Source organism: Dendropsophus ebraccatus, chromosome 4 (genome assembly GCF_027789765.1).
Source record: "Dendropsophus ebraccatus isolate aDenEbr1 chromosome 4, aDenEbr1.pat, whole genome shotgun sequence".
In the NCBI taxonomy this organism is placed as follows: Eukaryota; Metazoa; Chordata; class Amphibia; order Anura; family Hylidae; genus Dendropsophus; species Dendropsophus ebraccatus.
In genome coordinates, this window is record NC_091457.1 from 114,398,410 (window position 1) to 114,426,302 (window position 27,893).

Below are 27,893 nucleotides of genomic sequence, written 5' to 3' on the forward strand. Positions count from 1 at the left end.
ATCTTACAGAAAGGACTGGACTCTATGAACTAACAGGATAGGAAGGATCCAAGGCGGCCATACTGACACAGATGCCTCCAACTAAAGATAAACAGGATACACAGCCAAAAAAAATGGCAGCTTAGATCCCCCCTCACTGTCTCTTAAAGCCTAAAAATGACAAGCCGAAGACCTGAAAATAAAAGGACAGTGCTCAGTTGCATGTTAAAAAGACATGCTTATCATTCTTAATAAAACAAAGAGTATTAGGAACAAATGAGAAATCTGGATATATCTGCAGCAGATACACAATATTATTTTACAATAAATTTACAAAGGCTCATATGCCAGCAGTTTAAGGCCTTGATACCTGGGCCGGAGGAAAAGACGATATATTTAGGCTTAAGTGAATTTTTTTCCAGAAATAATTGTATACATTTCAGAATATAAAACCATTAAACATTTGTTTTCCTTTCCCTTCTAGTGAAAACAGTATACAAGTCCTTAGAGTAGGCAAGAAAATAGGCGACTGCTTTCACAAAAGTCCATCTTGTAAACCCTCGAAACACAGGAAGACAAAATGTATTCTGTCCACAAGTTTCTTGTCTACCCTCCCCACAATGATCTGAGCCCTCCCGCCATGCTGATCATATAAAGATATAAGGACTTTTCTTCCAGATTCTTCTAGAATGTGGAACTCTTGATATTTAACAATTTTGTATAGTTTGCTAAGATGCACATTTGAATGTTTTTGTCTTATATTTTATTTTAAACAAGAGAAGCCTAAAAGGGCTTCATAACTACACCAATAAAAAAAAAAGTAGGCATCGTCTTTTTAGTGTAAAAGTCTGTACATTTTATTTTATCATCACATTCCCTCCACGGCTGTAACTGGTAGCTGTTTAGTGCATGTTGGTGGCGCTGGCAACCACAATGGCTTCCTGGATTTCACGGACAATGAGAATTCGGGTCAGCATCTGTTCCATCTGATCTCTGCTGATTGGCTGGGTGGAGTACCAGATCGGACTGTTTGGAGCCACCACTGGCTCTGGAGTCAGGTAAAAAGTGTCATTTCGACCTTTCACACTCTGTGGGCTGGTAATAAAACAGGATAAGGCGTGTTATTTAAAACAAACATGGAATAAAGCATTTTGACATTTTTTTTTTAACTATCTTCCCTGTAACTTGGGCAGACAGCCATAGTTACAGAGGTTATATTTTAAAGTGAGTATCAGCTGTAATTCACATTCTACACAACTCACAGTGTAAGGTGAAAGAGACACAAAGTACCATTAATATATCTAGGTGAGCTTCCAGGTTTTATGAAAATGCTTTTATTCTCTTGTACAAATTCAAATATGCTTTTAAAAGCTCCTGAATAGCTGCAAGCTGGAATATCTACTCACAAATCTCTTCCTGCTTGATTTACACCTGGAAGCAGAGTCCCAGAGTCAGGTCTTATAACTTGCTGCAGTTCAGGAGCTCAGAAAAGCCTCTGACTCTGTACTACATAATAAAAGCATTTTTTCAAGGTTCTAAAAGCACAGATGGATATATAAAAAGGTACTGTGTGTCTCTTTCACACGTCCGTAGAGTTCTGTCCATATACAGACTCTGTTCTGTGGACTGGACTAGGCGGTGTGGTTATGTCAGTAAAAGTTTGCTACCAATCCCTTTAACCCCCGATTATGCCTCACCCCTTAAAAACAAAAAAAACAGTAATATATTCCTTCATACCATTTAAAGAGGTAAAAATCATAAAGTTTAATGGGGCATCGCAGTGGATTTTCAGGATTCTCGGTTTGCTCTGCGTACATGTCATCTGTAACTGGAAAACCTAAAACGAAAGTAAATAAATTAGTAAAATTCATAAGTCTTAAATAGGCACTGCAGAGAAAACATATCATCTCCCCCCCCCCCCCCCCCAGCATGGAGCTGGAGCAGAAATGGAGCAGAATCAGAACCAGCATTTTATCAGGTAAATAAAGGTGTTCGGTTTGCCTCCTTATATAAGACATCTCAAAGCTCAAGTAAAGTTACCTTTCTGCTGCCCTGTCTGGTGGATTCCCAAGGCCTTAAGGTACCGGATGCTGGTGCTTTTATCTTTTGGGTTTGATGGATTCTTTTTAGTTTGTCTCAGAACCTTAGAGAAAGCCAATCTCATGTGCTGGTCAACGGTTTTCAACAAAAAATACCTAGAAAGGGATGAGGGGAAAAATTAGATTGTCACTGAAAAAAAGGTTGAAGAGGCAATGTCAAAAAAGTTCAGATCTGAGTATTCTGACCCTGACCAATCGTGAGACAAATCAGGAGCAGCCACGCTCATTGCATTCCTCTCCTGAGTCTGTATCACATGACAAGACGTCCTCATAATGAAAGTCTATGGAGCATGTCTTTTCTCACTAACACAGAGCGGGGTGTGGACCGCGCGGCTGTCTCCCCACGCATTCTAATCATAAGTTGGGACCCAGTCCGATAAGATATTTGGCATGTCTCTCTGTCATGACATTTTTTGTTACAGGTACACTTTAAAACTAAGCTCTTAAAATTGTGGGAATAAGAATAAGGCATATCTAGTATCTGGTACTCTTAGATATACATAGATAAGCTGCTGTTTTGCTGTTGTCAAATTATCACCCCTGACCCCAGATTTTAGTATTTACACATTACTTACTTTGTGTTAAAAAACATAAGTGTAGTTAGTAATGTAGCAGGAGAATGGGCTCCCAGCTGTTTGCACTCCCACAGCATCTCTTCCGTCACATGGCTGGGGATGACAAATCCTGCAATAAAAATAAGACAATATCAAACACTAGATCACCCAATGAAAACAGCAGTCAATAAGATTGTTCTCCCACCAAAAGAAAAAAAATACAGACTGGAGTGGTGGAAAACATGATTGGCTACTACTATTTTATGCTTCGCTTGACACACACACATTTATTTTTGCTTTGCATAGTCATATCTGACAACCATGTTTTGTTGACAAAACTGTGTAAGGTTTAGCAGTTAACAAGCTGTAGTTTGTTAGAAACTAGCAGGCAAGCCAACCATTTTTATTGGTAACATTTTGGAATAGAAAACTTCTGATCTATTTATAAAAATCTTGTTCACTCACTTCTTTAACAATCTTTTCTATTCCCCCCACTCTGTACTTTTATCACCTATATTCTGCAGTTGCTATAGACTACGGCATCTGTTTCCAGAATTAAGGTTGCCTCCAGAGTTTAAAAAAAAGGGTTTATTACCAATAGTTACCACATAAAGTGGCTTTGATTTGCCTATACATACTGTGTGCCCATAGTGTGCTAGTACTTTAAATATTTTCATCACTGCAGCTAAATCGCCACTTCCTGGTCCCAAAACACACGCACACACTCTTTGACTGAATAGACTTTCACTTCACTATTGATTTCACTGTTGTAAGGAGTACATGTCGGTGACTCATACAGAGGTGCATGCAAACAGTGTCTGGCGGCCTCGTCTACGTGAACATAAGTGAAGCTAGAGCTGCACACACTTTCAAAACCTGTCTGCCTGAAGGACTATAATACAATAGTATTTATGTATGTCACAAGTGTCCCGAATAAAAATAAATAAATAAAAAAGGGGAGGACATCAAGCTGGGCTACAGGGAATGTACTGTAACAAACAAGACCAGGGCAGACAGCAGCTACACATTAGGTGGCCGGGCTGTCAGTTGAACAGTCGGGCAGGTGAGAGGGCAATAAATATAAGGGGCCAAACCACTGAATAGACAGGAAGCCGCTTAGTTTATCAGTGTGAATCAGCACTGTCAGAGCGGAAGGGCATCAAGGCCAGCTGATCTTCTGTGTGAGACTAATCTGCAATACACTATCTGTGCACAGACAGTATTCTGTAGACTGGACCTTCAAGCTCCCAGCATCAGCTTTCATGATGATGCCGAAGCTCCGGAACTGTGTAAATCTTCACAATACTATGCTGACAGCGTGCTGTGCAAAAGCACTTTGAAGCCTGAGACCACTTCTTCCAGAACCTGGAAATTCAGCTTTCTTCAATGCAGATGCATGAGGCATAAATGCTTACAGTCAAAGAACAAAGACAAGTATAAAGCCATTCACCAGAATCTGAAGCATTTGAGGGATAACATTTTTTAACGTATGTATTATATAATAAAACATGGCTGCATGGGAGAGAGAGACTGTGACTGGCACTTACCAAGGGGTGTAACTCTTGGCTGAAATGTCTTTAGAACCTGGTGAAGCCACTCTGTGAACTTTATGTAGTAGGGATCGGAAAATATATCATCTACTCTTCCATTTTCACAAAGGTACTGGAATAAAAGATTTTATACATGTGAATGCAAAAGGAGAGGAAAATACATATATTTCTGGTATTAAAAAAAGATTTAAACTTTTTTTTTTATTCTGTAATGTTTTCTTTTAGTCTGTAAAATAAATTTACCCACCTTCTGAATACAGAGGAAAATATAATATAGTACGTCTGCGTCATAGGGTTCTCCTTCACCATTGCGAGATTCTTTTGTCATAAGACATAATCCATAATTTAACTCTGCAACTGCTGAAGATATAAGATCTTCCTGAAACCTCAACAGCTGGCGTCCTGGAAAAACACACAAGACTATTGTCAGCCCTGATCATTCAGCTACAGACTAAACCTGTCTTACATTCTCAGTGTTACCATAATGTCCTGGTAACTGAAATTCTAAAGGGATTGTCCATAGCCATCACTGCTTAAGTTTTTGCAGGATAAATTGTACTTTTCAATGTTAACTTTTATTTTACCATGCAATGTATTTCTAAACAATGCACCTGATCAGTGATGCCAGTGACTGGCTGCAGCCCCCCGTGGTCATGAAGCTGGAAGCTGGACTGTGATATAGCTATTTTTGCTGTCCCCATTCCCTTCTTCTGCCCAATATTTGGAAAGCCACCAACAGGGGGCACCTGCTGTGTATGGAGCAGGCTTCATTCCTAAGCCTGCTCCATACTCTTTGTAACACTGACATTATTAAAAGGACATTATCCAGCGCTACAAAAACATGGTCACTTTTCCCCCTTCTCTTGTCTCCAGATTAGGTGTGGTTTCAAACTCAGTTCCATTGAAGTAAATGGAGCTTAATTGCAAACCACACCTAATCTGGAGACAAGAGAGGGGGAAAAGTGGCCATGTTTTTGTAGCGCTGGATAACCCCTTTAATCTCTCCTTCCTCCCTAGGATACGTGCCTTTATGACTTCTGTTGGTCATGTTACTATTGTGACTTACTCATTCTGTAGCAATCAGGGGCCACTGTCAGCTTATATGTCCCACTTTCTGAAGCTTACAAACTTATATCTACCACTTCACGCCACATGAACATGGGGTCTGTGACATTCAGTACCTGCTTACGATATGCTGCTGTTAACCTGTGTTTCTTCATTACTTTTCAGTTGTCACTCTTTGGCATTTAGGGTGTACTTAGATCTCTAATCTAGATTTGCATGCGCCCTATTGCAGAATTAACAGCATGGATGGTGAAAAGCATCATGACTAGTGCAATGCAATTCTTACATTACTTATTGTACTGCAACCTAATTACAAGCGGAGCAGTGTGACCGGTGGAGGGACAGTAAGAGAAGCACATTTGTTACACAGGAGACAAGCAAGGTCAACGCATAGCTGCTGATAGAGACATTTCCAGGAGGAAGTCACAGGACTAAGGACTACAAGAATCACTTGGAAAAAAAATAAAGCCTGTAATCTCCTAACTCATTTTCTATGTTTAGGTAAATTTTGCATAACCACTGTCATTATTTTTAATGATTTTACATAAACCATAAATCCAGCGGCCACTAGGTGTTTCCCTTTTTGTCAACCTGCGGTCTGTGCTTTATCCGGCCAATATTCGTGCCCTGTGCAGTGTCATTTGCGTGCCCCTAGAAATAGGGGGGTGCATGCATGTGTTTTTTTGTGCTAGTTTCAGCTGTTTACCATTTTCAATCTGTGAGGGACTGCTTGCTATGCAATTGTCCTGTGTCAGTGCCAGGTTTGCATGACTGGTCTTGTTTTACAGAGATGAGTTGGTAAAGTTTCTATTTTATTACGGTGATGCGTGGACATTTTACTTAATGCAAGCAGAAAAATAATTCCTACTATGCTACAACAGCTGTAGTGTAGTAGTTAGGAAACATACACACAGCAGAGTACGTTACATGTAAATTCATGTATCGGAGGATGTTCAACAACTCCTATCATGTCCTGATAGGTTTGTCATTATGGGAGCAGTAGTTTACTAGGCTTTATGGTACATTCCAGGGGAAAGGTCTGCTGTTTCAGTATTTTAGATAGCAATTTGCTTTACTGGTAGAATTAGATCATGAAGGATGATTTTGCTATGTGCCACTATATATACTGTTTAGTTATGTTATTATATGTTTATAAAATATGGGAGTGAAATACAAACTGTCCATGTGTGCTGCAGTTACTCTCTCTCTCCTGGAGCTTTCCTTACTGCACTCCTGCCCTTACTTGGCAGACTGTGAGGGCAGATGACATCACTTCCTGTACAAGCCCAAGAGTTTTGGAGAAGTGCAGATAAGGTGAGCAGAGGAATGAGGCCAGCTGCTTCCAGAGCAAAAGGAGGGCCGGGGGTCTAGGAAGGATCACAGACACTGCCCAAGTAAGTCTGTATGTTTTTTTTGTTTTTTTTTAACACACTAGATACGCTTAACCCTTTGAGGACCAGGCCCAAAATGACTCAGTGGACCGCGCAAATTTTGATCTTAGTGTTTTCGTTTTTCCCTCCTCCCCTTCTAAGAGCTCTAGCACTCTCAGTTTTCTATCTACAAGCCATGTAAGTGCTTGTTTTTTACAGGAATAGTTGTACTTTGTAATGGCGTCATTCATTTTACCATAACATGTATGATGGAATTCCAAAATTATTATTTATGAAGATATAAATAGGTGAAATCGTAAAAAAGAATGCAATATGGTGACGTTTGGGGGGTTCCTGTGTCTACGTAATACACTATATGGTAAAAGCGACATGATACTATTATTCTATAGGTCAGTCCGAACACAACCATATGCAGTTTACACAGATTCTCTAATGTTATATATGTATTTTTTTATGAAATCCTTTTTTTTGGCAATTAATTATTAATAAAATGGGCCTATTGTGACGCTTATAACCGTTTTATTTTTTCACCTACGGGGCTGTATGGGGTGTCATTTTTTCCGCCATGATCTCTAGTTTTTATTAATACCATATTTGTGAAGATCGGACGTTTTGATCACTTTTTGATTTTTTTTTAATATATAATGTAACATAAAATCGGTAATCTGCGCACTTTTTTCCCTCTTTTCGTGTACGCCGTTCGCAATGACGCTTGTTATATTTTAATAGATCGGACAATTACGCACGCTACGGTATATTATATGTTTATCTATTTATTTTTATATGTTTTATTTATATAATAGGATAGGGTGGGTTATTTCAACTTTTATTAGGGGAGGGGTTTTGGGGTAGTGTAATAGTGTTTTGAACTTTTTTTTTTTTTTTTTACACACTTGAAGTCCCTTTGGGGGACTTTTACATACAATACTTGGATTTTTACACTAATCATTGCTATGCCATAGGCATAGCATTGATCAGTGTTATCGGCGATCTGCTTATTGAGCCTGCCTGTGCAGGCTCAGTGTAGCAGATCGCCGATCGGACCGCACAGAGGCAGGTGAAAGACCTCCGGCAGTCCGTTTTACCGATCGGGACCCCCGCGGGTCCCGATCGGTAAGTGACAGGGGACTCCCCCTGTCACTTACACTTAAGTGGTTAATGACACGCGGCAGCGTGATCGCTGCAGCGTGTCATTACCGGTGAGGTCCCGGCTGCTCACTGCAGCCGGCCCCCACCTCCTATGAAGCGCGCTCCGCAGCGGGAGAAACCCCCAGGACGTACAGTTACGTCATGGGTCGTCTGGGGGCAGACTTCCATGACGTGACCCTACGTCCAGGGTCGTCTAGGGGTTAAACAAAACTCTTTACATACTTCCTATGGGTGCCAGTCTGTTCTGTGAATCCTTTTCCAGTTCGGCATTCTTTGTCTGAGCCCAGTTCTTCCATACTTCCAAACCCTCTTCTGGTTTCAGAACATTTGGTAGCATCAGTTCAGGGGAGGGCTGTGGTGGTGGCTCGACGTCTGGAACTTGATTGGGTTGTGTCTAAGGGGAGAAAAAAAAATACACGCTATTCAATGCCTGTGGCTTGTGAAAAAAAGGTTATCCAGGATTAAAAACAAAAAAAACACACAGAAAAAAAAACATGTGCGCTGTCTTCTGAAAGCAGGCTCCACTTGCACTTTGCTCCATTCATTTCAATGGAACTGAGCTGCAATACCACACAAGGAAGCAGCTATGTTTTTTGAAACCAGGCTAACCTCTTTAATTGATGTACCAGATTGCATCACACACACATGCAAACATCTTTGAAATACATCTTTATGTATTATGCTCCAAGATAGAGATAGATATATATATATATATATATATATATATATATATATATATATATATATATATATATATATACACACACACACACACACACACACACACACACACACAGTATAGATATATATACACATATATACATACATACATATACACACAGATTATCTCTATCTCTATATACACACATATATATATATATATATATATATATATATATATATATATATATCTTTCTCTCTCTCTATATATATATCAGAGAGATATAGATATAGATATATATATATATATATATATATATATATATATATATATATACACACCAACACATACATTCAGCCTGACCACTGCTTTTATAGCAGAGTAGTGGTCGGTAACCTAGACAACAAGCTGTCAATAATGGAAGGGAAAGAGCAGGAGAAGGCGGCAGGTTTGCTAAATGAACTTAGGTCCTACAAGACCAAGATGGGAATACCCCTTTGAAAGATCTCTAAAGCTTTGGGATGACTGTAGGATGCGTTTTATAAGCTGCATATTGTGGTAACTACACAGCACCCCCATCCTATCCTCCAAACCGTATTACAAAAAATAGTCTTAAAATGTTGCCTCTTTGTAAACTTTTTGGCCATTAAGCAGTACTAAGATTGTTCAAGTGTCATCTTTTCCCGCTAGTATTAAGATGCACCACCTCCAGGGACAGACAAATAATCTCATGACTAACCTTTAAAGCAGCACTCCAGCATGGTATAGACCACTATTAGACACTAAAGTAGCCTACATTTCCCACTATGCTTCTGTCTTTGCAGAGAGGACATCATGCTACACTCGCTCTGCTTGGAGTCTAAGGGCAGCACGTATGTAAGATCAGTGAAACAGAACTTGCGTCCTCTTGCTCACAATCAGTGCATTCCTCTGTGTGTACCAGTCACTGAAAAGAGACAGGGACATGTCAGAAGTTTTAATCAGAAGCAGAGGAAAAAGAAATTAGGGAGGTGCTTGAGAGCTGCCAGGTGGTCTTTGACGGATGCCAATGTATGGGCTGTATTACATGGCCTGATTACCAATATACTTGGTGTTAGATTGGTGCTCTTTACTGAGCCTATTACGCTGTTTGTCATGTAATTTATACATACCTGTCCACACTCCCCAGTGTCTTCCTGGCTTCTGTCCGCAGCCGCTGTGAGAACTGCAGAGCTGGTCTCTAAAGTGACAGGCCGCTCAGCCAATCACTGGCTGCAGCGCTGTCCCGTCTCGGCCAGTGACTGACTGAGCGGCCTGTCACTTTAGAGACCGGCTCTGCAGTTCTCACGGCGACTGCGGGCAGAAGCCAGTAAGACACCGGGGAGCGTGGACAGGTATGTAAACTTTATTATTTTCTTTACATATTTAAGAGACAGGAGGTGCTCCAGTTTCTACTCCTGCACTGCATGGGTAGGTTCTGTCAGACTCAAATATCACAAAAGAGACACTAAAGCTGCAGGAATAAATACTTGCCATTTCTGCATCAAAATCCACACTAAGCTGCATGGTTTTGCAAACCACTAAAGAGACATCATTTTTGGTGTTTGGAGCCATTAAAATGTTTCCACGCAGACAGGCCTCCTCCTTGTTTTCCCATTAAAATGTGAGACAATAACTAACTGCTGATTTGTATAATATAGGCGTGTTGGCATCACTTGGCTACAAGAAGCAAAGTAAACATTGAGCTGTAATGCATGTACATAACACAACTAGTGTCAGCCATATACTTTAGCAGTATTTGTGTGGGTGTTCTGGCCTACCATCAGAATAGTCACAACGTGATTCATAGATCATAATTAGACATCCTGAACACCATTCCTCCAGGCAAGACTTTCTGCATTAAATCAAAGTATATGTAATTATGGTAATGTAACAGGAGGGCAGGGCTGTTCCTTTACAAGCTAGTTATGTGCACTCATTCATATAGATTTACTTCCCAATATTTTAATATTCTACTCCAGATTTCAATAGAAAGCAATGCTGTTTTTCTGTAAACAACTACAGAAATGGCGAGACAAAAATACTCACGCATTACACAAGTGTTAGTACAATGCAAGGGGTGACCCTTAAAAACTAAACAGGCACTAAAGATGAGTGGAAACATTGTATGTGAGGGTTAAATCTTCAAATTATTAGCTTATCCTTAGTGAATGGTAACTTTTTAGCTAAATCAGGAAGGGTTTTCAATGTGGATACTAATGCACAATGTCATAATTTGTTACAATGAAGCAATGCTACACTGTGACAAGCCTGGCAGCTGTGTGACTTTACTGCTGCCAGAGTACTAAATCTTTTACCAACTGGTTCCATTCACTGACAGCAAGCACATATTTTGGTAACTGAATTCAGCAAAAAACTAGAGAAATGCTAAAATTATCATAGAATAAATAAGCCTTGTCTACAGATGACTGGACCTCACATTAAGGGTGTCAATTTGTGCCTCCACAGATGTTGCAAAACTACAATTCCCAAAGCCAAAGCTTTAGCTGTCCAGACATAATGGGAATTGTAGTTTTGCAATAGCTGGAGTGGAGGACCACAGTTTTATACCCTTGGTTTAGGATGTAATGGAGTTTAAAGAGTCCACAGGATAGCTCATCAGTAACTGATCCGTGGGATGCCAACACTCTGTTCACTGTGTAGTGTGGTGCCAAACAGCTGATCGGTATGGGTTCTGGCACCCCACAAATATACTGATGAGCTACCCTGTGCATAGAACATCAGTACATTTTTGAAAAACCCCTTTACCACCACTTGAAGGATAAACCAATCAGCTATAACCTTAAAAGTACCTGCCTAGACAAAGCAAAGCATGAAACTATCTGCATTTATCTTTCAAGACATTAGCAGAAGATCCTTTGAAGTTTAAAATATACATAATTTTATTTAATGTAAATTAGCAGAAGCAACAGCAGGGGGCACTGCTATTGACATTAATGTGGAATCTCTCATAACAGAAGCAGATTTTGTCAGTTGTTACATATACAATTAAGTCATCTAACCATCACAGTTTGATCCTTGTCTAAGTCTCTTTATCCTTATCCATTTTTCCAGATTCTAACAAATCAATGTCAAGAACGGACTATTCACATGCTGTATCCCACCCCAGAAGCCATTGTCATGAGAAATATAAATAAATGCATGTCAGTTTGATGTTGCTTTAATGCTATGGTGTATGGTATGAGCCATCACATTCTGTTCAGGATTTGCATAATACTGAGGAACACTGCTGACTGCAGATGTTTCAGAACACATGGAAGAAAAATACCTATTTAACTTCTCTATATTACAATGTGTCCCGAGAGCATGAAGGGGATGGGGGGGACAAGCCCCTTTAATGATACAACTTTGTCATCAATCTACAGATTTATTTGCAATATAGGTTATCACATCATTTAGCTTAACAGATCCATTATCTGCATTTGTGGATCTGCAGTACATCCGTATGTCAAGTGTATTCATGGATCCATAAAAAGTTAAACAAAAACAGTATGACCCCAGTATGGATCAGTAAAAGTCACATGTATATGCATGAGAGGCCATTAGGTCAGCTTTCATTGCTAATACAGCTCCCCTCCTGCAGTTTTTTTGGGCTGTAAAAGAAAAAAAAAAAAAAACTGTTTTAGGCCATGTCCCACACAGTATTTTTGCTCACTATTTTGGTCAGTATTTTTCAACCAGAACCAGGAATGGATTGGAAACACAGAAAGGCTATGTTCACACAGCAAATAACGGATGATATTTCAAAACAGCTGTTATAAAATAACAGCCATTTTTGCATTGAATTGCGGCCATCCACTCAATTTCAAGTGTGAGAACATAGCCTTTCTGTATTTCCAATCCATTCCTGGCTCTGGTTAAAAAATATTGACCAAAATACTAAGCAAAAATACTGTGGGAACATAGCCTTACATTGCTAAATGTCCAAAACCAACCTTTTTTCCCATCCTGAATTCAATAGCAAAAAACAGCCAGTTCACCATTATGTGGGTGATTATTTTCAGCTTAAAAAAAAAATGTGAAAAAAAAAAAAAGAAGTTTGTTGAATGTCTAAAGGGGTAAATTTCCCAAAAAATGTGTTTCAAATCGATTGATAGCAGTATTGTTTTTTTTTCTATTTAACCCTTTAAGGACATGGCCCATTTTCGTTTTTACGTTTTCGGTTTTTCCTCCTTGTGTTTAAAAGGTCATAGCACTTGCATTTTTCCACCTAGAAACCCACATGACCCCTTATTTTTTGCGTCACTAATTGTACTTTGCAATTACAGGCTGAATTTTTGCATAAAGTACACTGCGAAACCAGAAAAAAATTCAAAGTGTGGTGAAATTGAAAAAAAAAACGCATTTCTTTTATTTGGGGGAAATGTGTTTTTACGCCATTCGCCCTGGGGTAAAACTGACTTATTATGCATGTTCCTCAAGTCGTTACGATTAAAACGATATATAACATGTATAACTTATATTGTATCTGATGGCCTGTAAAAAATTCAAACCGTTGTTAACCAATATACGTTCCTTAAAATCGATCTATTCCCAGGCTTATAGCACTTTTATCCTTTGGTCTATGGGGCTGTGCGAGGTGTCATTTTTTGCGCCATGATGTGATCTTTCTATCGGTACCTTGATTGCGCATATACGACTTTTTGATCGCTTTATATTACATTTTTTCTGGATTTGATGCGACCAAAAATGCGCAATTTTGCACTTTGGGATTTTTTTGCGCTGACGCCGTTTACCGTACGAGATCAGGAATGTGATTAATTAATAGTTCGGGCGATTACGCACGCGGCGATAGCAAACATGTTTATTTATTTATTTGTTTACTTTTATTTAAAACCTGGGAAAAGGGGGGTGATTCAGACTTTTATTAGGGGAGGGGGCTTTTTACTATTAACAACACTTTTTTTTTTTTTACACATATACTAGAAGCCCCCCTGGGGGACTTCTAGTATATACATTGTGATCTCTCATTGAGATCTCTGCAGCATAGATATGCTGCAGAGATCCATGAGATCGGCACTCATTTGCTTTCGGCTGCTGCAGCCGAAAACAAACGAGTGCCGAGCCGAGGACGGCGCCATCTTGGATGCGTCCCCGGCCGGCATCAGTAATGGAGATCGCTCCTCCGGGACAAGGTCCCGGAGAAGCGATCTCCCCCACTAGACACCAGGGAAACGTTGCCTCCGGTAATCGGAGGCAGCTGTCAACTTTGACAGCTGCCTCCGATTAGCTAATTAGCGGGCACGGCGATCCGACCGTGCCCGCTAATAGCAGCGGTCCCGGGCTACTCGCGGCACCCGGGATCGCGGCACTTCAAAGCGGGGCCGCCGCCCCGCAAGTGCAAGTGAAGCGCAAGTGAGGACATATGACGTAGGGGTACGTCATATGTCCTTAAGAGGTTAAGTGTATGAATAGCATTTATAAAGAGGAGGTTCTCCATCCTGGTCAGGGAAGCCTTCCTCTAATGCCATACTAATCTTTGGGTGAGCTTAAAGGGGTAGTGCACCAAAAAAAAATTTCTTTCAAATCAACTGCTGCCATGAAGTGCCAGAGATTTGTAATTTACTTCTATTAAAAAATCTCAAACCTTCCAGTACTTATCAGCTGCTGTATGCCCAGCAGGAAGTGGTATTGATTCCAGTCTGGAGAGCAGGAAAGGTTTTCTATGGGGATTTGCTCCTTCTCTGGACAGTTCCTGACATGGACAGAGGAGGCAACAGAGAGCACTGTGTCAGACAGGAAAGAAAACACCACTTCCTGCTGGACATACAGCAGCTGATAAGTACTGGAAGGCTTGAGATTTTTTAATAGAAGTAAATTACAAATCTCTGGCCCTTCATGGCAGCAGTTGATTTGAAAGAAAAATTTTTTTGGGTGCACTACCCCTTTAAGTGTGCTAAAGGCAGGGATGTGTAAACTGGCAGCTACACAGCCTGCTGGAAAAGTCGCCTATGGCTGCGGTCACACACAGCAGTCCGAGCCACAACTATGAGTGGAATCAAAAGTAATGGAAACTATAAAGGAAGGACTTAGGTAGTATGTTTACATATGCTGGTGTTCCATTGCATTAATGCAATGAAAGACAGATGCATAGCAATTAGATGATGAATTACTGCAATGAAGTAGTGCAGAAACGCAATGAAAATGCAATGTTAATGCATGAGCGAAGACAGCCTTGGGCCACATCCCCACGTTTAGCCCCTATCATGTAGATAAGGAATAACTTCTCCAGATAAGCATAACCCCTTCACCAGAATTACCAGCTTTTGCCCTTTCCCACTGATCACACTGATGCAATAAACCTTTTTTTAGGTCCTTGCTCCCTAAATAAACAAATACCTCTAAAACATCCATGTCCACAGGCCCTTAATCTGCTCATTACTCTAAGCCCAACTTAAGTGAACCCAAAGAAACCCAAAGTTGAATACTAGAAGATCCAGTAGGGCCCATTCACAAATCCACAGTGTGACATTTATTAAGAAGTTATACAGATCTGAATTCCAGCACCTGCAGCATTTGGAGTGAGCGGCTTTCTGGGAAGGGAAGGGCCTTCATACACTTTCTCAACTGTATGCGAATGTGTCATTTAAGTCTTTTGCCCAACTATATATGGAGCTAGAACCCCCTCATAAGGTGTTCTTTCGATATCTTCACATAAGACATGCAGCAGAAACTCCTGGAGCTACTTCCCAATATATCAGCCCATCCAATTCTGGACACTGTCCTACAGGACACAGATTCTAAGGGGTTAACATCTGTAGTCTATAGTGAATTGCTGCATGCTTACCATGAAGATCAGCCCTTGGTGGTGAAAGAGAAATGGGAAGAGGACATAGGGCAACAGTGGTCTTAGATACTAGCGCTTACTCCTAAGATAGCGGTGTCGGAGGCCCACAGGCTCTCACAGCTCTACCTGCTCCACAGGGTGTATAGGACGCCTACGTTTCTACAGAGAATAGGAGCTAGTACAGATGCTGCTTGTCTGCCCTGTGGAACGGACGATGCGCACATAGTACATTTAATGTGGAGCTGTGGTGAACTCGAGCAATACTGGAGAGATGTCTTGACTCTCATAAAAACTGTGTATAGTATTACAATAGAACTGGAACCATTGAAATGTCGGTTGGGTCTAGTGATATCCGACGACGTGCCCTTAAGAGTGGAGCTTGCAATCTGTCGAATACTATATCAAGCAAAGTAACTCATTGCTAGATATTGGATTCGGTCTGAGCGCCCACTATAACGGCTCGATTGAATGATATTATTCAACTGGCATGGCAAGGCTATTACCAAAATTGAATCGATATGGGGCCCCTGGGTAGATAATCAGAGTGTCACCTCTAGGTTGCTTCCTAGATCTCCTCTGGATGCCTTTCTCATGTTAACGCGGCAATGTGGGAGTACTGCTAGAAGTAGGGCCAGTAGTCGAGGTTGGAGGGGCCAACGTAGGAAGCTAAGTCTGAATAGGCTGTACTAATTACTCGTGTGGTGCTTTGCCTGACTCTCTTGTGTTCTTAATTCTTATGTTATGTGATTATTCTTGATAAGGGTGATTCTAGAACATGGGACTCATTCCTTCTGTGCCAGGAAAGTGCCAAGCTGTTTGCTTCATATACATTAGTACCCATGTTATATTGTGCTGTTATTCTTGACATACCATGTATTTGTTTGATGAACTGTTGTTCCGACTGTGGTTGGGTGGGTGACAAAATTTGTAACTTTTTGTTATGGCAAAAACTTCAAGAAAAAAATATCTGATTAAAAAGAACAAAAAAAGTTATACAGATACCCACCACGGGCCCAGACCAGTAAGTTACATATTCCTGCTGTAGAAATACAAATACAAGCATCTTTCACAGAAAACGGATGGTAACCATTTACTTTGCACAGACAAAGTTTTCCAGGACTTTGTTTTTTAGGATTAGTGGCTTTACATTTTTTTTCCTTGCTTTACACAAACAATCCAATGTCTGGTAAAAACAAAGATTTACTCTAAGATGTAAATGTCAGTCAAGGATGAAGAGGAAGCCTGTTTTAACTCTTCCTATAATGTTCTCTCAGCGTGGCCAAAAATAACTAAACTTGCCCAACTGAGCCTTGCATGTGCAAACACTTGTGAATTGTGCAGAAAGGAGACAGACAGTCAGGAGAGATTATAAGGCCAGAAGTAAACATAGAAAGTAGAGTGACCAGATTACAGCACTAGTTGTATATATACTTTATGAAGAGTGCAGGAATATACAGCATTTATTTAGCTTTTCCTTATTAGCAAAAGGAAAACAGCAAACTTTGCCCCAGATAGACATTATAAGCAGGAATGAATGGCAGGTCTATTGTGCTCCTGAATATAAGTGGGATTAGCAGAATGCTTTATTAGGGTACAAACACACACAGCAGATACGCAGCAGATTTGATACTGTGTTCAGTTATTTACATCTTATCTGCTGCGTATCGCAGCAGTAAATACGCAGCGTATACGCAGTGTGTGTTTGTACCCTTATAGAAGCCTCGGTTGTACAACCAACAAACAATGAGGGACTGTCATGTGTCTAAATCTCCATACAATCTCCACCTCCAGGCTTTGGCTGCAAAACTAGTGAAAAACTGTATGTCAATGCCATCTAGAACCTGAAGTCCATACTTGTGTAGGGTTTTGTTGTACTAATATGTTGAACATTTAGGGTAGCTTCACACGTACCGGATCCGCAGCGGATTTCACGCTGCAAGTGTAGCACTGATTGGCTGATGGGGAGCCGGAAGCCTCACACACAGCCGCGGGGCCGAGTAGGTAATTTATGCTGCGGGCCAGGAGCTGCAGGATGCAGGGGGTTAAAGGGGGCGGGTCACATACTGGCAGCGGAATGAAAATTCTGCTGCGGGTATGTGACACATTCACTTCACACTACTAGGATCCGCAGTGGATTTTGTTGCAAACTCGCAGTGTGAAATCTGCTGTGGATCCGTTATTTGTGAAGCTACGTTTAAAGGGAATCTGTAAGGTCCCTACAAGGTAGAGCTGCAGACAGGTGTAGTACTTCAGCTTCCCAGGAAAATACTACAAGCAGAAGGCTGTGGCAATTAGCAATTTTATAACCTATAGCCATCTATTTATTGTTTAGGCCATAGAGTTGGAGCCTTCTGCAAGAACACACAAATTAAAAAGGTATAGAAACATCTGATATACAAACACATATGTACACCATTTGCTACAAACACATACACCATATGTGGAATAAGTAGTGTAGACATTAGCCTATTTGGAATAATGTATGTTTTTTTTTGTTTTTTTTTAACAAAGAGGGTACATAGGCACCATATAGGGCCAAACTCCCCAACACCAGTAGATCCTATGCAGGTTACCTGTAGTTGATGCTGATGAACCTGTTCATGTAGCGCTGTCTGCTGCTGAGGGTCCCATATGTGGACAGTCTGTGCTGTATTCTGATATGCCCCTGCCACAGCCTGGACAGCAACCGGAATGTGGATATTCCCATTCATAAACTGAGCTGGGAAAAGGGAGTTTGCCAGAGTCTGAACAACTTCCTCATGATTTTTTACCATTTTGTCCTTGTCATCCTCTAATTTTACAGCAGCCACAGTGGTAGGAGAACCTGTTACGTGGACGGCATTATAGGCCTCTTGAGGGATAGCAATGTGGGTTACGTTTTGCTGCTGCAAATCACTGCGGGCATTTGCTGAATAAACTGGGATGGTCCAAGTCTCTCCCGTTGGGCTTGTTATGGTGCCTGTTGCCCCATATAAGTGAGCACTGTCCACTGTCAGTAAGTCTGGCCTCAGAGAAACATAACTTTGCTGTTGGCCTTGTGGAATTGCAAGTACAGCTGCAACTGGCTGCCCTGAAATTGCATATGACAAAGTAATGGGCATGTCCACCTTACGTTTCTTTACAGGCTGAAGGACGCTTGAAGTGCTAGATCGCCGTTCTCCTTCTCTAGGAGAGCCTTGCTGTGAGGGTGGTGGTGAAAGTGCACCAGCTGTTTGTATCTGAATTCCACCACCTACTGACTGTCCGGCCACCAGCTGTGCCTGAATCTGCTGGTGTTGTATGTGGTCATCCTGGAGGTCTGTGGGCTGGATCTGCTGGCCAGGCTGAACATGCTGCACCTGGATCTGAGCCACCTGTAACTGGGAGTTTGAAAGTTGCTGTGAAGGGTTGGTGGCCTGAAGTGACTGAGTCTGTATCGTCTGTGCGTTTTGGGCAGATTGAGACTGGGCCGATCCCTGGATCTGTACTTGTACTTGTATTGGATGCTCATTAGACTGGTGAACATTGAGCTGTGGCGAGAGCTGCTGAGCAGTCACCTGCTGGGGAGATTGCTGCACCTGGAATACAAGAGAACATTGGTTATTAGGACCAAGGCATAGGACTTTTAAAGGGGTACTCCGGCCCGGCCGTATTTTTTTTTAGATATGGCCGGGCAGGGGGTAGTTATGGATGCCGGAGGTCTCTTACCTCCCCGACTCCAGCGCCGGGTCCCGGATCCCGGTGCCCCGTACCCCTGTCTGCTTCCTGGTCCGAGCTGCCGCACGAGACGTGATGTCTCCAGGCAGGTCAGCCATTCAGTGGCCGAGGCGGGACTCAGACCAGGAAGCGGCCGCGGGACGGAGCACCGCAATCCGGCGCTGGAATCGGGAAGGTAGGTGACCTCCGGCATCCATAACCACCCCCTCCCCGGCCATATCTGAAAAATACGGCCGGGCCGGAGTACCCCTTTAATGGATATGAAAATGCAAAAAGCTATGGCATGGCAAACAACAGATATACATGCACGCAAATAACTCCTGTTTTACATCCTGTATGTACTTTTCATGCTATTGAAAAAGATTAGGATTATTTAGTCTTAGACAGTGATGAATAACGGGCAGAGGGTTCGTCGTTTTTCAGCAGGAAAGAATTAGAGTATTTTTTTCCACTGTGATATGTCATTTGAATTCTCTCTAATGGTGGCAAATATTACCACACAATTATAAACTCCCGAATAAAGTCACAAGCAGCAATGGCCGGCAGGTCCGTTTGTGTCATGACTTTTACAACTGCAGTGTTACGTTACTTCACACAGCCATTACCTAAAGGGCCTCATCAGCAGAGCTTGTAAGGAGAGTCAATATACAATAAAACATCTGCAAAAGATTTAAAATGACCCCCTCTGATTTCTGGAAGAGTATATAAACATTACCCCTTACTGCATATGGCAGTCAGTCAACTCACCAAGACATTAGACAAAGCGGTTTAAACAGACAAACCACCATTACCACGTACTATACTAAAAGAGAAGCGACTGCCAACATAAAGTGACTGATATAGAATCTTGCAGCACTACAAACCCATACATTTAAATGACCCCTTTTGCGCGTTCTATACATTTTATGCGACCATGATCCCTGTCGCAAAAAAATTGGCAGGTCCTAATGCAGACGCACAATTGCAGCAGGGATCACTATATATTAAAGTGGTAGTGCGGCGTTTAACATTTGCTAAATAACCCACATTACAAAAGTTATACAACTTTGTAGTGTGTTATTTAAGTGAATGGCCCCTTTCCCCGTGTTCCCCCCACCCCGGAAGTGTGGTGCAGTATACTTACTCAATTGCTGTCGACCCCGGCTGCCAACTTGGGTCGACGACACCATCTTCGGGAGGCCGGCGGGACCGATCCAGCCGTCCCTCATGCCGCCCCCCCTTTGCCGCGTCATCAGCTGCTCAGACGCGATTGGCTGAGCACTATTACTTCCAGGGTGGGGGGAACACGGGGAAGGGGGGCCATTTACTTAAATAACACACATTACAAAGTTGTATAACTTTGTAATGTGTGTTATTTAGTGAATAACTGTTGAACGCCGCACTACCCCTTTAAATAGGTCTGTGCATTATGGACAAACTATGGTTGCACTTCTGCAGACTCTCCATAGCTACAGACAGCCTAAGGAATATATGAAAGAGGCCTAACACCTTTCAGGCTGTAAACCCAAGGTAGAGGTTAACTAAGTCGATGATGCAAATGCAATACTTTCAGGCAAGAAATGTGCTGCTTAGTCCTTAAAGGGAACACAAATTGATGACCAGGCCAGAAGACAATTTATCCATTTCTGCTTAGCCTTGTGCTGATCAGCTGCTCTGCATAGCTGCAGCAACCGAACTACACAGCAAATGGAGCCAAAAGCAAATGCATCGTGTAATGCAGGGGGCCATGCACAACATATAGTTGGTGGGGATGTTTGTCCTTTAACACCTTGGAAGTCCTAGAAAGAAGCCTATTGCCATATATAAAGGGAAGGCAAAAAAAGAGGCAAAAACATTACAATCCAAAACTTTGTATATACTGTATAAACAGTTTTCTGTATTTCACTGTAAACATTAAAGCTAATCTAGCCACAGCAAATGAAAAACTGCAGTTAAAGGGAACCTGTCATCTCCAAATCTTGCTCAGAGCAGACATAGGCAAATATCCATTTGCAGATTTATAAAATTATGTTTATTCTATAAGCTCAAGAGATGTAAGGCCGGGCTGAGATGTAGCATGCAAGCTTCCTCCCTCCTCTCCTTCCCCTGCACAATGGATATACAATGCTCAGTGCTGGAAGCTACAGATAATTTAAAGGAGTCATACAGGCTGCAGCTCAGCATGGCCTTTATGGCACTTGAGCTTGGAGGAAAAACATAATTTTATAACTTTGCTAACAGCCAGGCATCATTTTTTTTTTCTTATCCCCCCAATTAGCTTTATGCCAAAAGGAAACAGAATGAAAAATTCAGGACAACTTGAAACCTTAACCCCTATGTGACGCAGCTAAGGGTCAAGGAAGCCCAAGTATAGGGAGTTCCACACACTTCAGAGCTGCTTTAACTTTACCTGTGCATGGAGAAAAGGAAACTATATTTACAATACTTCCTTCATAAGTAAAATCAGCAGTGATATTTCTTCTGATTAAAAACATGGGATGTCTGAGGATGTACTACAGTGGGGGAGACGGCACCTTATTATTGGCTCCAGAAGCTTGGTCTGTAGAATAATCAAGCTGTAGTCAAACCTACATTTTCAGCAGGATTCCCTGTGACCAGTATTGCAAAGAGGCAGAGTTCATGCAGATCTGCAAATAAAGAGGGGTGAGCAACTTGGGGTGAGGGGAGGGAGTGATCCTAGGTAGGGATAAATATGTATCTGAATTTTATGATTTAAATATTATAAGGATTAACCTTCATGTTTGCAGTATCTTTATACTATACAAAAGGTATACACAGATGCACATGACTTGTTGAAGGAATATCTAGTCAGTTAAAATTATCATACAAAATATACAAAAGCAAAACTTAAATGAAACATTGGCCAAGAATAACAGCTGTAGAATATTTTCATGTGCAATATCAAGTCACATGGGGTGGATTATTAAATGACTGGTAGAATATTGTATGTGCCCACTAATGCCAATGCAGGACGAGAAAAGAATCTTAATGGAGGTTTCTAGCACTATTATTTACACATCATGAAATAATTTATGTTACATTCAGCTTTATACCAGATCTGCATAAAGCCCAAGCTCATATGGACAAATGCTTAACCTCTAGTTTCTTTATTACTGGAGTGAAAATAATCTGTTTGGAGACTTTGTCCAGAGTTTTGGAGGGAGATTTTATTTTTGCAGATTTGTATATAAATAGCCTGGCTTTGGGAAACTGACCAACAAGTCTTCAGAAATACCAGAGTCCTGTGACCCCTCTGGAGAGAGGTTGATTCGATTCAGCTGAGGGGCATGGTGGTGGCTCCAGGGTCTGATGAGTGCTTCAGGAATCTGAAATCAACAATGGAAACTCAGCCACTAACATCTCTCTGAGGTGAGCTAAAAAAAAGAAGCGTCAGACATCTCAAAAATCTCCAGGCATGTGAAAGTATCTCACCCCTTGCAATTAGGTGGTCAGGTTTCCTCATTCCTAATAGCAGCAACATCTCTTATTTTCAACAACAGTGACAAAACCAAAATGGGACTTCAACTGAGTGTTATAAAAGGGCTCTATAGCTATTTAGAGAATAAGTGTCGATTTAATCCTGAGATTCAGTTGCAGATTGGGACATATCCTAATCCACATTAATAAGTAGATGTAAAATTTACAATATATCGTCTTTATGGCAATGTATGAAATTGTCAGGAAAAGGGGCAGGCTACCCAAAGAGAGGATTTAAACTACAGAACCCCTTTATGTAACCTCATGATGCCCAAACTAAAATTATTTGGTAACAATATGCAGTGACAGCAATAGAAAATACAGTCATTAACAAAGGAACGGTCAATCACCTGAACTTGATGGGCCTGAACTTGGATTTGCTGTTCTTGCTGGCTCTGTTGTTGAACACTTGTGGTCACAGGGCAAGCTAGTTCAAGCAGAGATCCAGCAACCTCAGTGCTGTCTGTGTAGATGCAGTTGGCTCCCTGCTGATACACCATGGTGCTGGTAGGGGGCTGATGGAACTCTTGCAAGGCGTCTGGTCCTTTTGCGGCCAAGGAGTCCAGGAATTCCTTCATCCTGTGTTGTGGGACCGTCCGAGCCTTCATGCGGACATACTCTTCGAACGAAATGGTGTTTTCCAAGGAATTATTCATAGCGTACACTCAAGTCCTGCATTAAGAAGAAATCAAATTATTTTCTAAAACACATGCAGATTTTCGACAATATGTCAAGAGTCCTGCGCAGCCATATAATACATGGCAAGGCCATGTCCAACTTCAGACTTCTCTAGAGGAGAACACTCTATACCAGTGCTTCTCAAACTTTTTCTACTGGAGCCTCACCCAAAAGACTGAGGCAATGCCTGGGCCTCACCAGACTGACCAAGAGGGGGCCTGGGCCTCACTATCTGTGGTGAAAGTCCATTTAAAAGCCTAAAATAATGCTAGGGCCGTCTTTCACCCGTCTCCTACACTAATAAATTAAGTACAAAATAAATTATTGTTGCTAAAGTGGTGATTTTTGCAAACTGCAAAAGGACTGTGCAAATTATAGTTACTTTGTAAAAACTGGCTCCCCAGCTGGGCCTCACCAATAACTAGGGGGCGCCTCACATTTTGAGAAGCACTGCTCTATACAAGGTTTATATGAGCAAGGTTATCGGACAACAGACAGTCACTTCAATATAGGTTTGAGAGCTGTTTTATCTATTACAATAATGTGTATGTAACATTAGTAATTCTCTACTTATTTGGTCCAGATTGTCAGTGACTGCACTATACCATTCAGACACAGTGATTATTGCCAGCCATTAACGTTAGCAGTCAGGTCACTGGCGGTAAATGTTACCTCTCTGACCCCATTACCATCTTTCACCCTATGTAATGTGTCTTTCACCCCAGTTAAATCCAATTAACACATATTTATTGCAGTCGGGAAGGGGTTAATGTCACACTCAGAAGTGACCTGGGGACAGAGTGGCCTCCTGCTGAACCCAGGCCTGTGTTCACCCTCCCTCCTTGTTTCTGTCAGGGAATTCCCTTCCTACAAAAGCGGCTGTGCAGCTGGGAGCGAGCCTGCGTGTAATACAGGACACCGCTACTACAATGGACGCTCGTGCACAAAGCCAATGGGGAGGGGAGGAAGCAAGATGATCCAGGAACATGTGGAAAGAGCTGAGGCCCAGCATGGCACATCCTCCTTTCTATTCTCATATGTTACGCTCCTGCAAACAACCTCCATTAGAATACACTGAGGCGTATTAGCTAGGCAGGGACATTCCCCGTGATCTGCGAGCCGTGGCTCCTACATCTACGCTCCGGCCTCACTTTAGCATTATCATTAGAAGTACAGATTATAAATACAAAGTATAAAACCTGGACTAGTGGCTAGATTCACACTGCAGTACTAAAAAATCCAAGACAAGCTCGAATTTCTGCCAAAATTCAGTCTTTATGGCTGTAGACATTGTGTTGTAGATTATTATACCAAGTATAAGCACGTATGTAATTTACGCTGGGACTTATGGTTCCCAAATTACAGAAAGATCTCGCTTACATTTTTCTATATAACAAACAGGTCTAGGATCTCTAATAATAAAGGAATAATAGCTACAGCTGCCAACCAGGAAATGGCAAACAAGAAGGACATTTTTGGTCCATGTGGTTTTCCACATTGCTGCATTTTCCTACTCTAGCCTGCAGCTATCATCTTCCCTTGTTGTCTCACCCCTATCTAAAAGGCTTCTCCCATGCTACACCCATAATGTAATGTTAGCTTCTGCTTACACAAGTCATTTACATACAGATTTCAATGAGTGTTCTGCACTGAAAACTGTGTCATTCACCTCCCATTGATTTTAATAGGAATCTGCACTGTGGATTATACAGCACAGGAATTTTCCTGCAGGATGGATGGAAAACAGTGTCCCAGAAATGGCGAAATGTCTGCATGCAAACCGCAACAGCTAGCCACCCAAGGCCTGGCCACAGAGAATGGGAGGATTCATGTGTGAAATGCGGCAAATGTGCCTAAGATGGGTGCTGTCACATAAACATGGCCTTATACAACCCCTGACAGAAACAAGGCCCCATCCTGCAAAATCTGTCACCATTCTCTGAGGAGCCATCGTAATGAAGAATAAAGTACCAAGCCTCAGAGAGATCAGGACTTGTGAAAATAAGAAAAAAAAAGTAACAATTTCCATGTATGTGTAAAGGATAATAAAGTCAGAATGTTCATGGTTTTGTGGCAAATATGTGATTTGTGTGCCTGCTATTAAGTAAAAAGCTCAGTGACCATCCTCTAAGTGTGGGGATTAGGATTCCATTATTTTTGCCGGGGTTTTTTTTACTTTTATTCTTACTTCTTGCTCTCCCCTGGACACACAGTATTTTCCCTCTCGGCCATCCCAATTGCTGGTGGTAGCGGTGACGCACCTCAGTATGTGACTGGTTGAGCATGCATTCCCTGCTTGGCAGTGGGCATCCGCAGGGTATTGGCCACTGGCACATACATGTAATTTTTTTTGCTGATTCATCCCACTCTGGCCTGTTTTAAGTATAGAATTATTTCTCCAAAATACACCATTTATATTGTGCAATGATGTCCCACAGCGTTACTGCACCCATACCTGTCCTCTCCCACCATTACGTATTTGTTATGCATTATGTATTTGTTTGATGCATACCCTTCACACATCAATGTAACTTATAATTCCATATACCAGAGTGGCACATGGAGCCAAGTCCAGTAGTGATTTTAGCTTCTATAGCAGTGGTCTCAGCAGTCTTTAGTGACTGCTCTATTTCCTAACTAGTTCAATGACAAAGGCACTACTGTCACTGACCCTATGGAAACCTTGGGATTCTTACAGTGTACACATTTATTGTGTGTTTATGTTGCGCTTTTCTTGATTATACACTGAAACAGACAAAACAGCTCAAAAACCTTAGAAGTGGACGTGTGCTTGGTTTTTTTTAGATGTCCCGACATACTTACTAAGGGTTGTCCTACAGTTTTGGTTCATATACTTTGCATTTCGCTCACCAACTGTAAAGAGTAGGTTTGTGGTGTCCTATCTATAGAAAGATTAAACTAGTGACTGAGAAGCTAAACTGAATGATATATCATTTACATTGTTCTGTGAAGATGACTCAGCTATCCTCCTGAACAAGGACTAGTACACTAGTCCTCTCCATTATGTGCATGTGCTCTGTAGTCCTCAATATTCATGAGCACCAGCTCCCTCTGCCCAACAGCCTATGATTGACAGTTGTGTATCTATACTGTGTATAGACATCTGTCAATCTGAAGCCGGAAGGTGGAGGGAGTGGCGCTGCACGAAACCCATTCTCCTCCATATCAGGAGAACAGAATGATGTAAGTAATACACCGCTCTTTTCAGCAGTTCACTAGTTTTATAGTGCCCTCATTTACGACAGCACAATCCTAGTGACAGATTCCCTTTAAAGTGATCAGTGATTCCCTTTAAAGGGCACAGAGTCACGTGTAAAAAAAAAACGGCTTAATACACTTAGACTATCAGACATAATTTAGCGGGATGAGAAACTAAAACCCTGATGTGTACAGATTTATAAAGCAGATAGTGGCCCAGATTTACTAAGATTTTGTACACCATGTTTACACTAGTTTTTGGTTCTATAGGTTTACATTTTGTACACTTCTTTCTGAAACAGTGTGCCCACTACTATCTGTTTTCTATTGGACATGGCCATTTTATGGTTCAAAAGCCAGAAAAAGTTTCCAAGTTCCATGGAAAACAGATGGTATTGTGCAGACTGTAATTTGTATATCTTTATTATGAACCTTATGGCAATAGACGGCTGCAAAAAAAGCTGTTTTGCACCTTAAAAGACAGGACCAAAAACTGCATGTGTGAACATGGCTCTAGGCAGTTATAATTAATCTTCCCCACAATGTTAACACGACCATAAAGGGTCATTACACCAAGATGTCAACTGATCCCCCTTATTCATTGCAAGCTGATGGATGGGGGTCTCAGGCTTTGCACTCCCCACTGATCCCCAGAACAAACAACTGTCCCCAAATGAATGAAGCATCAGCCAAGCTCCCCCTCAAAACGAAGGAAATGGCGCCCATTGTGGTGACTGTGGGGTCCCAGCGATCAGATGCTTGTGGAGAAGTTACACTGCTGCTGCTGCGCGCTCCCGCTCCGTCCTGTCATCTCCCTCCATCTCTCCCACCTCCTTCCCCTCAGCGCTCCTTTCTCCCTGGCCCCGCCCTCCCTTAGCTCGCGGGGACGCGCAGGCGCTGGGAGCTCCACAGACTCGGAGACGCGGAAGCGGCGGCACAGGGGGGCGCATGTCCGCGGGAGCGGTGACGCGCACCGAGCTCCCCAGTACACGGACGAGGACCGCTATACAATGTGTCAATAATACTATACACACGCGCCACGTATAACGGTCTCAAGCTGGAGGTGAAGCGAACGAGGTCGCGGTTTTTCAGCCTCCGCCACTTTAAGGGGCACGTAAGGGGAGAAAGGAGGCGGCAGAAAGGTCGTGAACGTGAAAAGGGACGCGCGCCGGGAGGAAAAACCCCGCGCTTTTTGCGGACGCATTGTTGGGGGCTCTAGGAGCGAGGGGGCGGGAGCGCGCACAGGCTGTGACAGGAGAGCGGCGGGGGCGCGCACAGTGCGGGCGCTGGGGTACGAGGAGATGGCCCTGGCACCATAACCGTCCCGGGGGGGGCCGCTCCCTCACACCGGGGCCGGGGCTGCTGCCCGTGCGGGCGCTGAGGCCCTGTGGTCCCGCCCGTATCACTCACCTCCCCCGTTGCTCGTTGTCCGGAGGCAGCCCGTCCTCCCGACACGGCCTTGGCTCGTTCCCTTCTCTCTCCACCGTCACCCCGGCGGCTCCGCTCTCGGAACCTTCCCTCCCTCTGGACGTTTTCTTTTTTTTCGTAT

The 27,893-nt window shown here is 42.2% G+C and overlaps 1 protein-coding gene across 2 annotated transcripts; it reads right to left on the bottom strand.

Moving 5' to 3' along the window:
* Positions 1-271: 271 nt before the first annotated feature.
* On the bottom strand, positions 272-27,841 carry QRICH1 (glutamine rich 1). Of its 2 annotated transcripts, XM_069966776.1 has the most exons (11): positions 27,755-27,841; positions 22,798-23,119; positions 22,186-22,296; positions 17,848-18,831; positions 8,010-8,181; positions 4,430-4,584; positions 4,180-4,294; positions 2,654-2,762; positions 2,020-2,174; positions 1,717-1,816; positions 272-1,074 (listed from the first exon to the last, which is right to left on the bottom strand). In XM_069966776.1, the coding sequence occupies exons 2-11, from the start codon at positions 23,101-23,103 to the stop codon at positions 882-884; spliced, it is 2,400 nt and encodes a 799-aa protein (XP_069822877.1). In that variant the 5' UTR covers positions 23,104-23,119; positions 27,755-27,841; the 3' UTR covers positions 272-881. The 2 variants fall into 2 exon arrangements, with proteins under 2 accessions (XP_069822877.1, XP_069822878.1); XM_069966777.1 differs by lacking the exon at positions 22,186-22,296.
* Between the last annotated feature and the right edge of the window lie 52 nt (positions 27,842-27,893).

Coding starts and splice junctions, on each gene's coding strand:
- QRICH1 (XM_069966776.1), bottom strand. CDS start 23,103: ATGAATAATTCCTTGGAAAACACCATTTCGTTCGAAGAGTATGTCCGC. Junction 2,763..4,179: donor GCCAAGAGTTACACCCCTTG/GTAAGTGCCAGT, acceptor TTTTTATTGCAG/GATTTGTCATCCCCAGCCAT. Junction 2,175..2,653: donor CTTATGTTTTTTAACACAAA/GTAAGTAATGTG, acceptor ATCCCTTTCTAG/GTATTTTTTGTTGAAAACCG.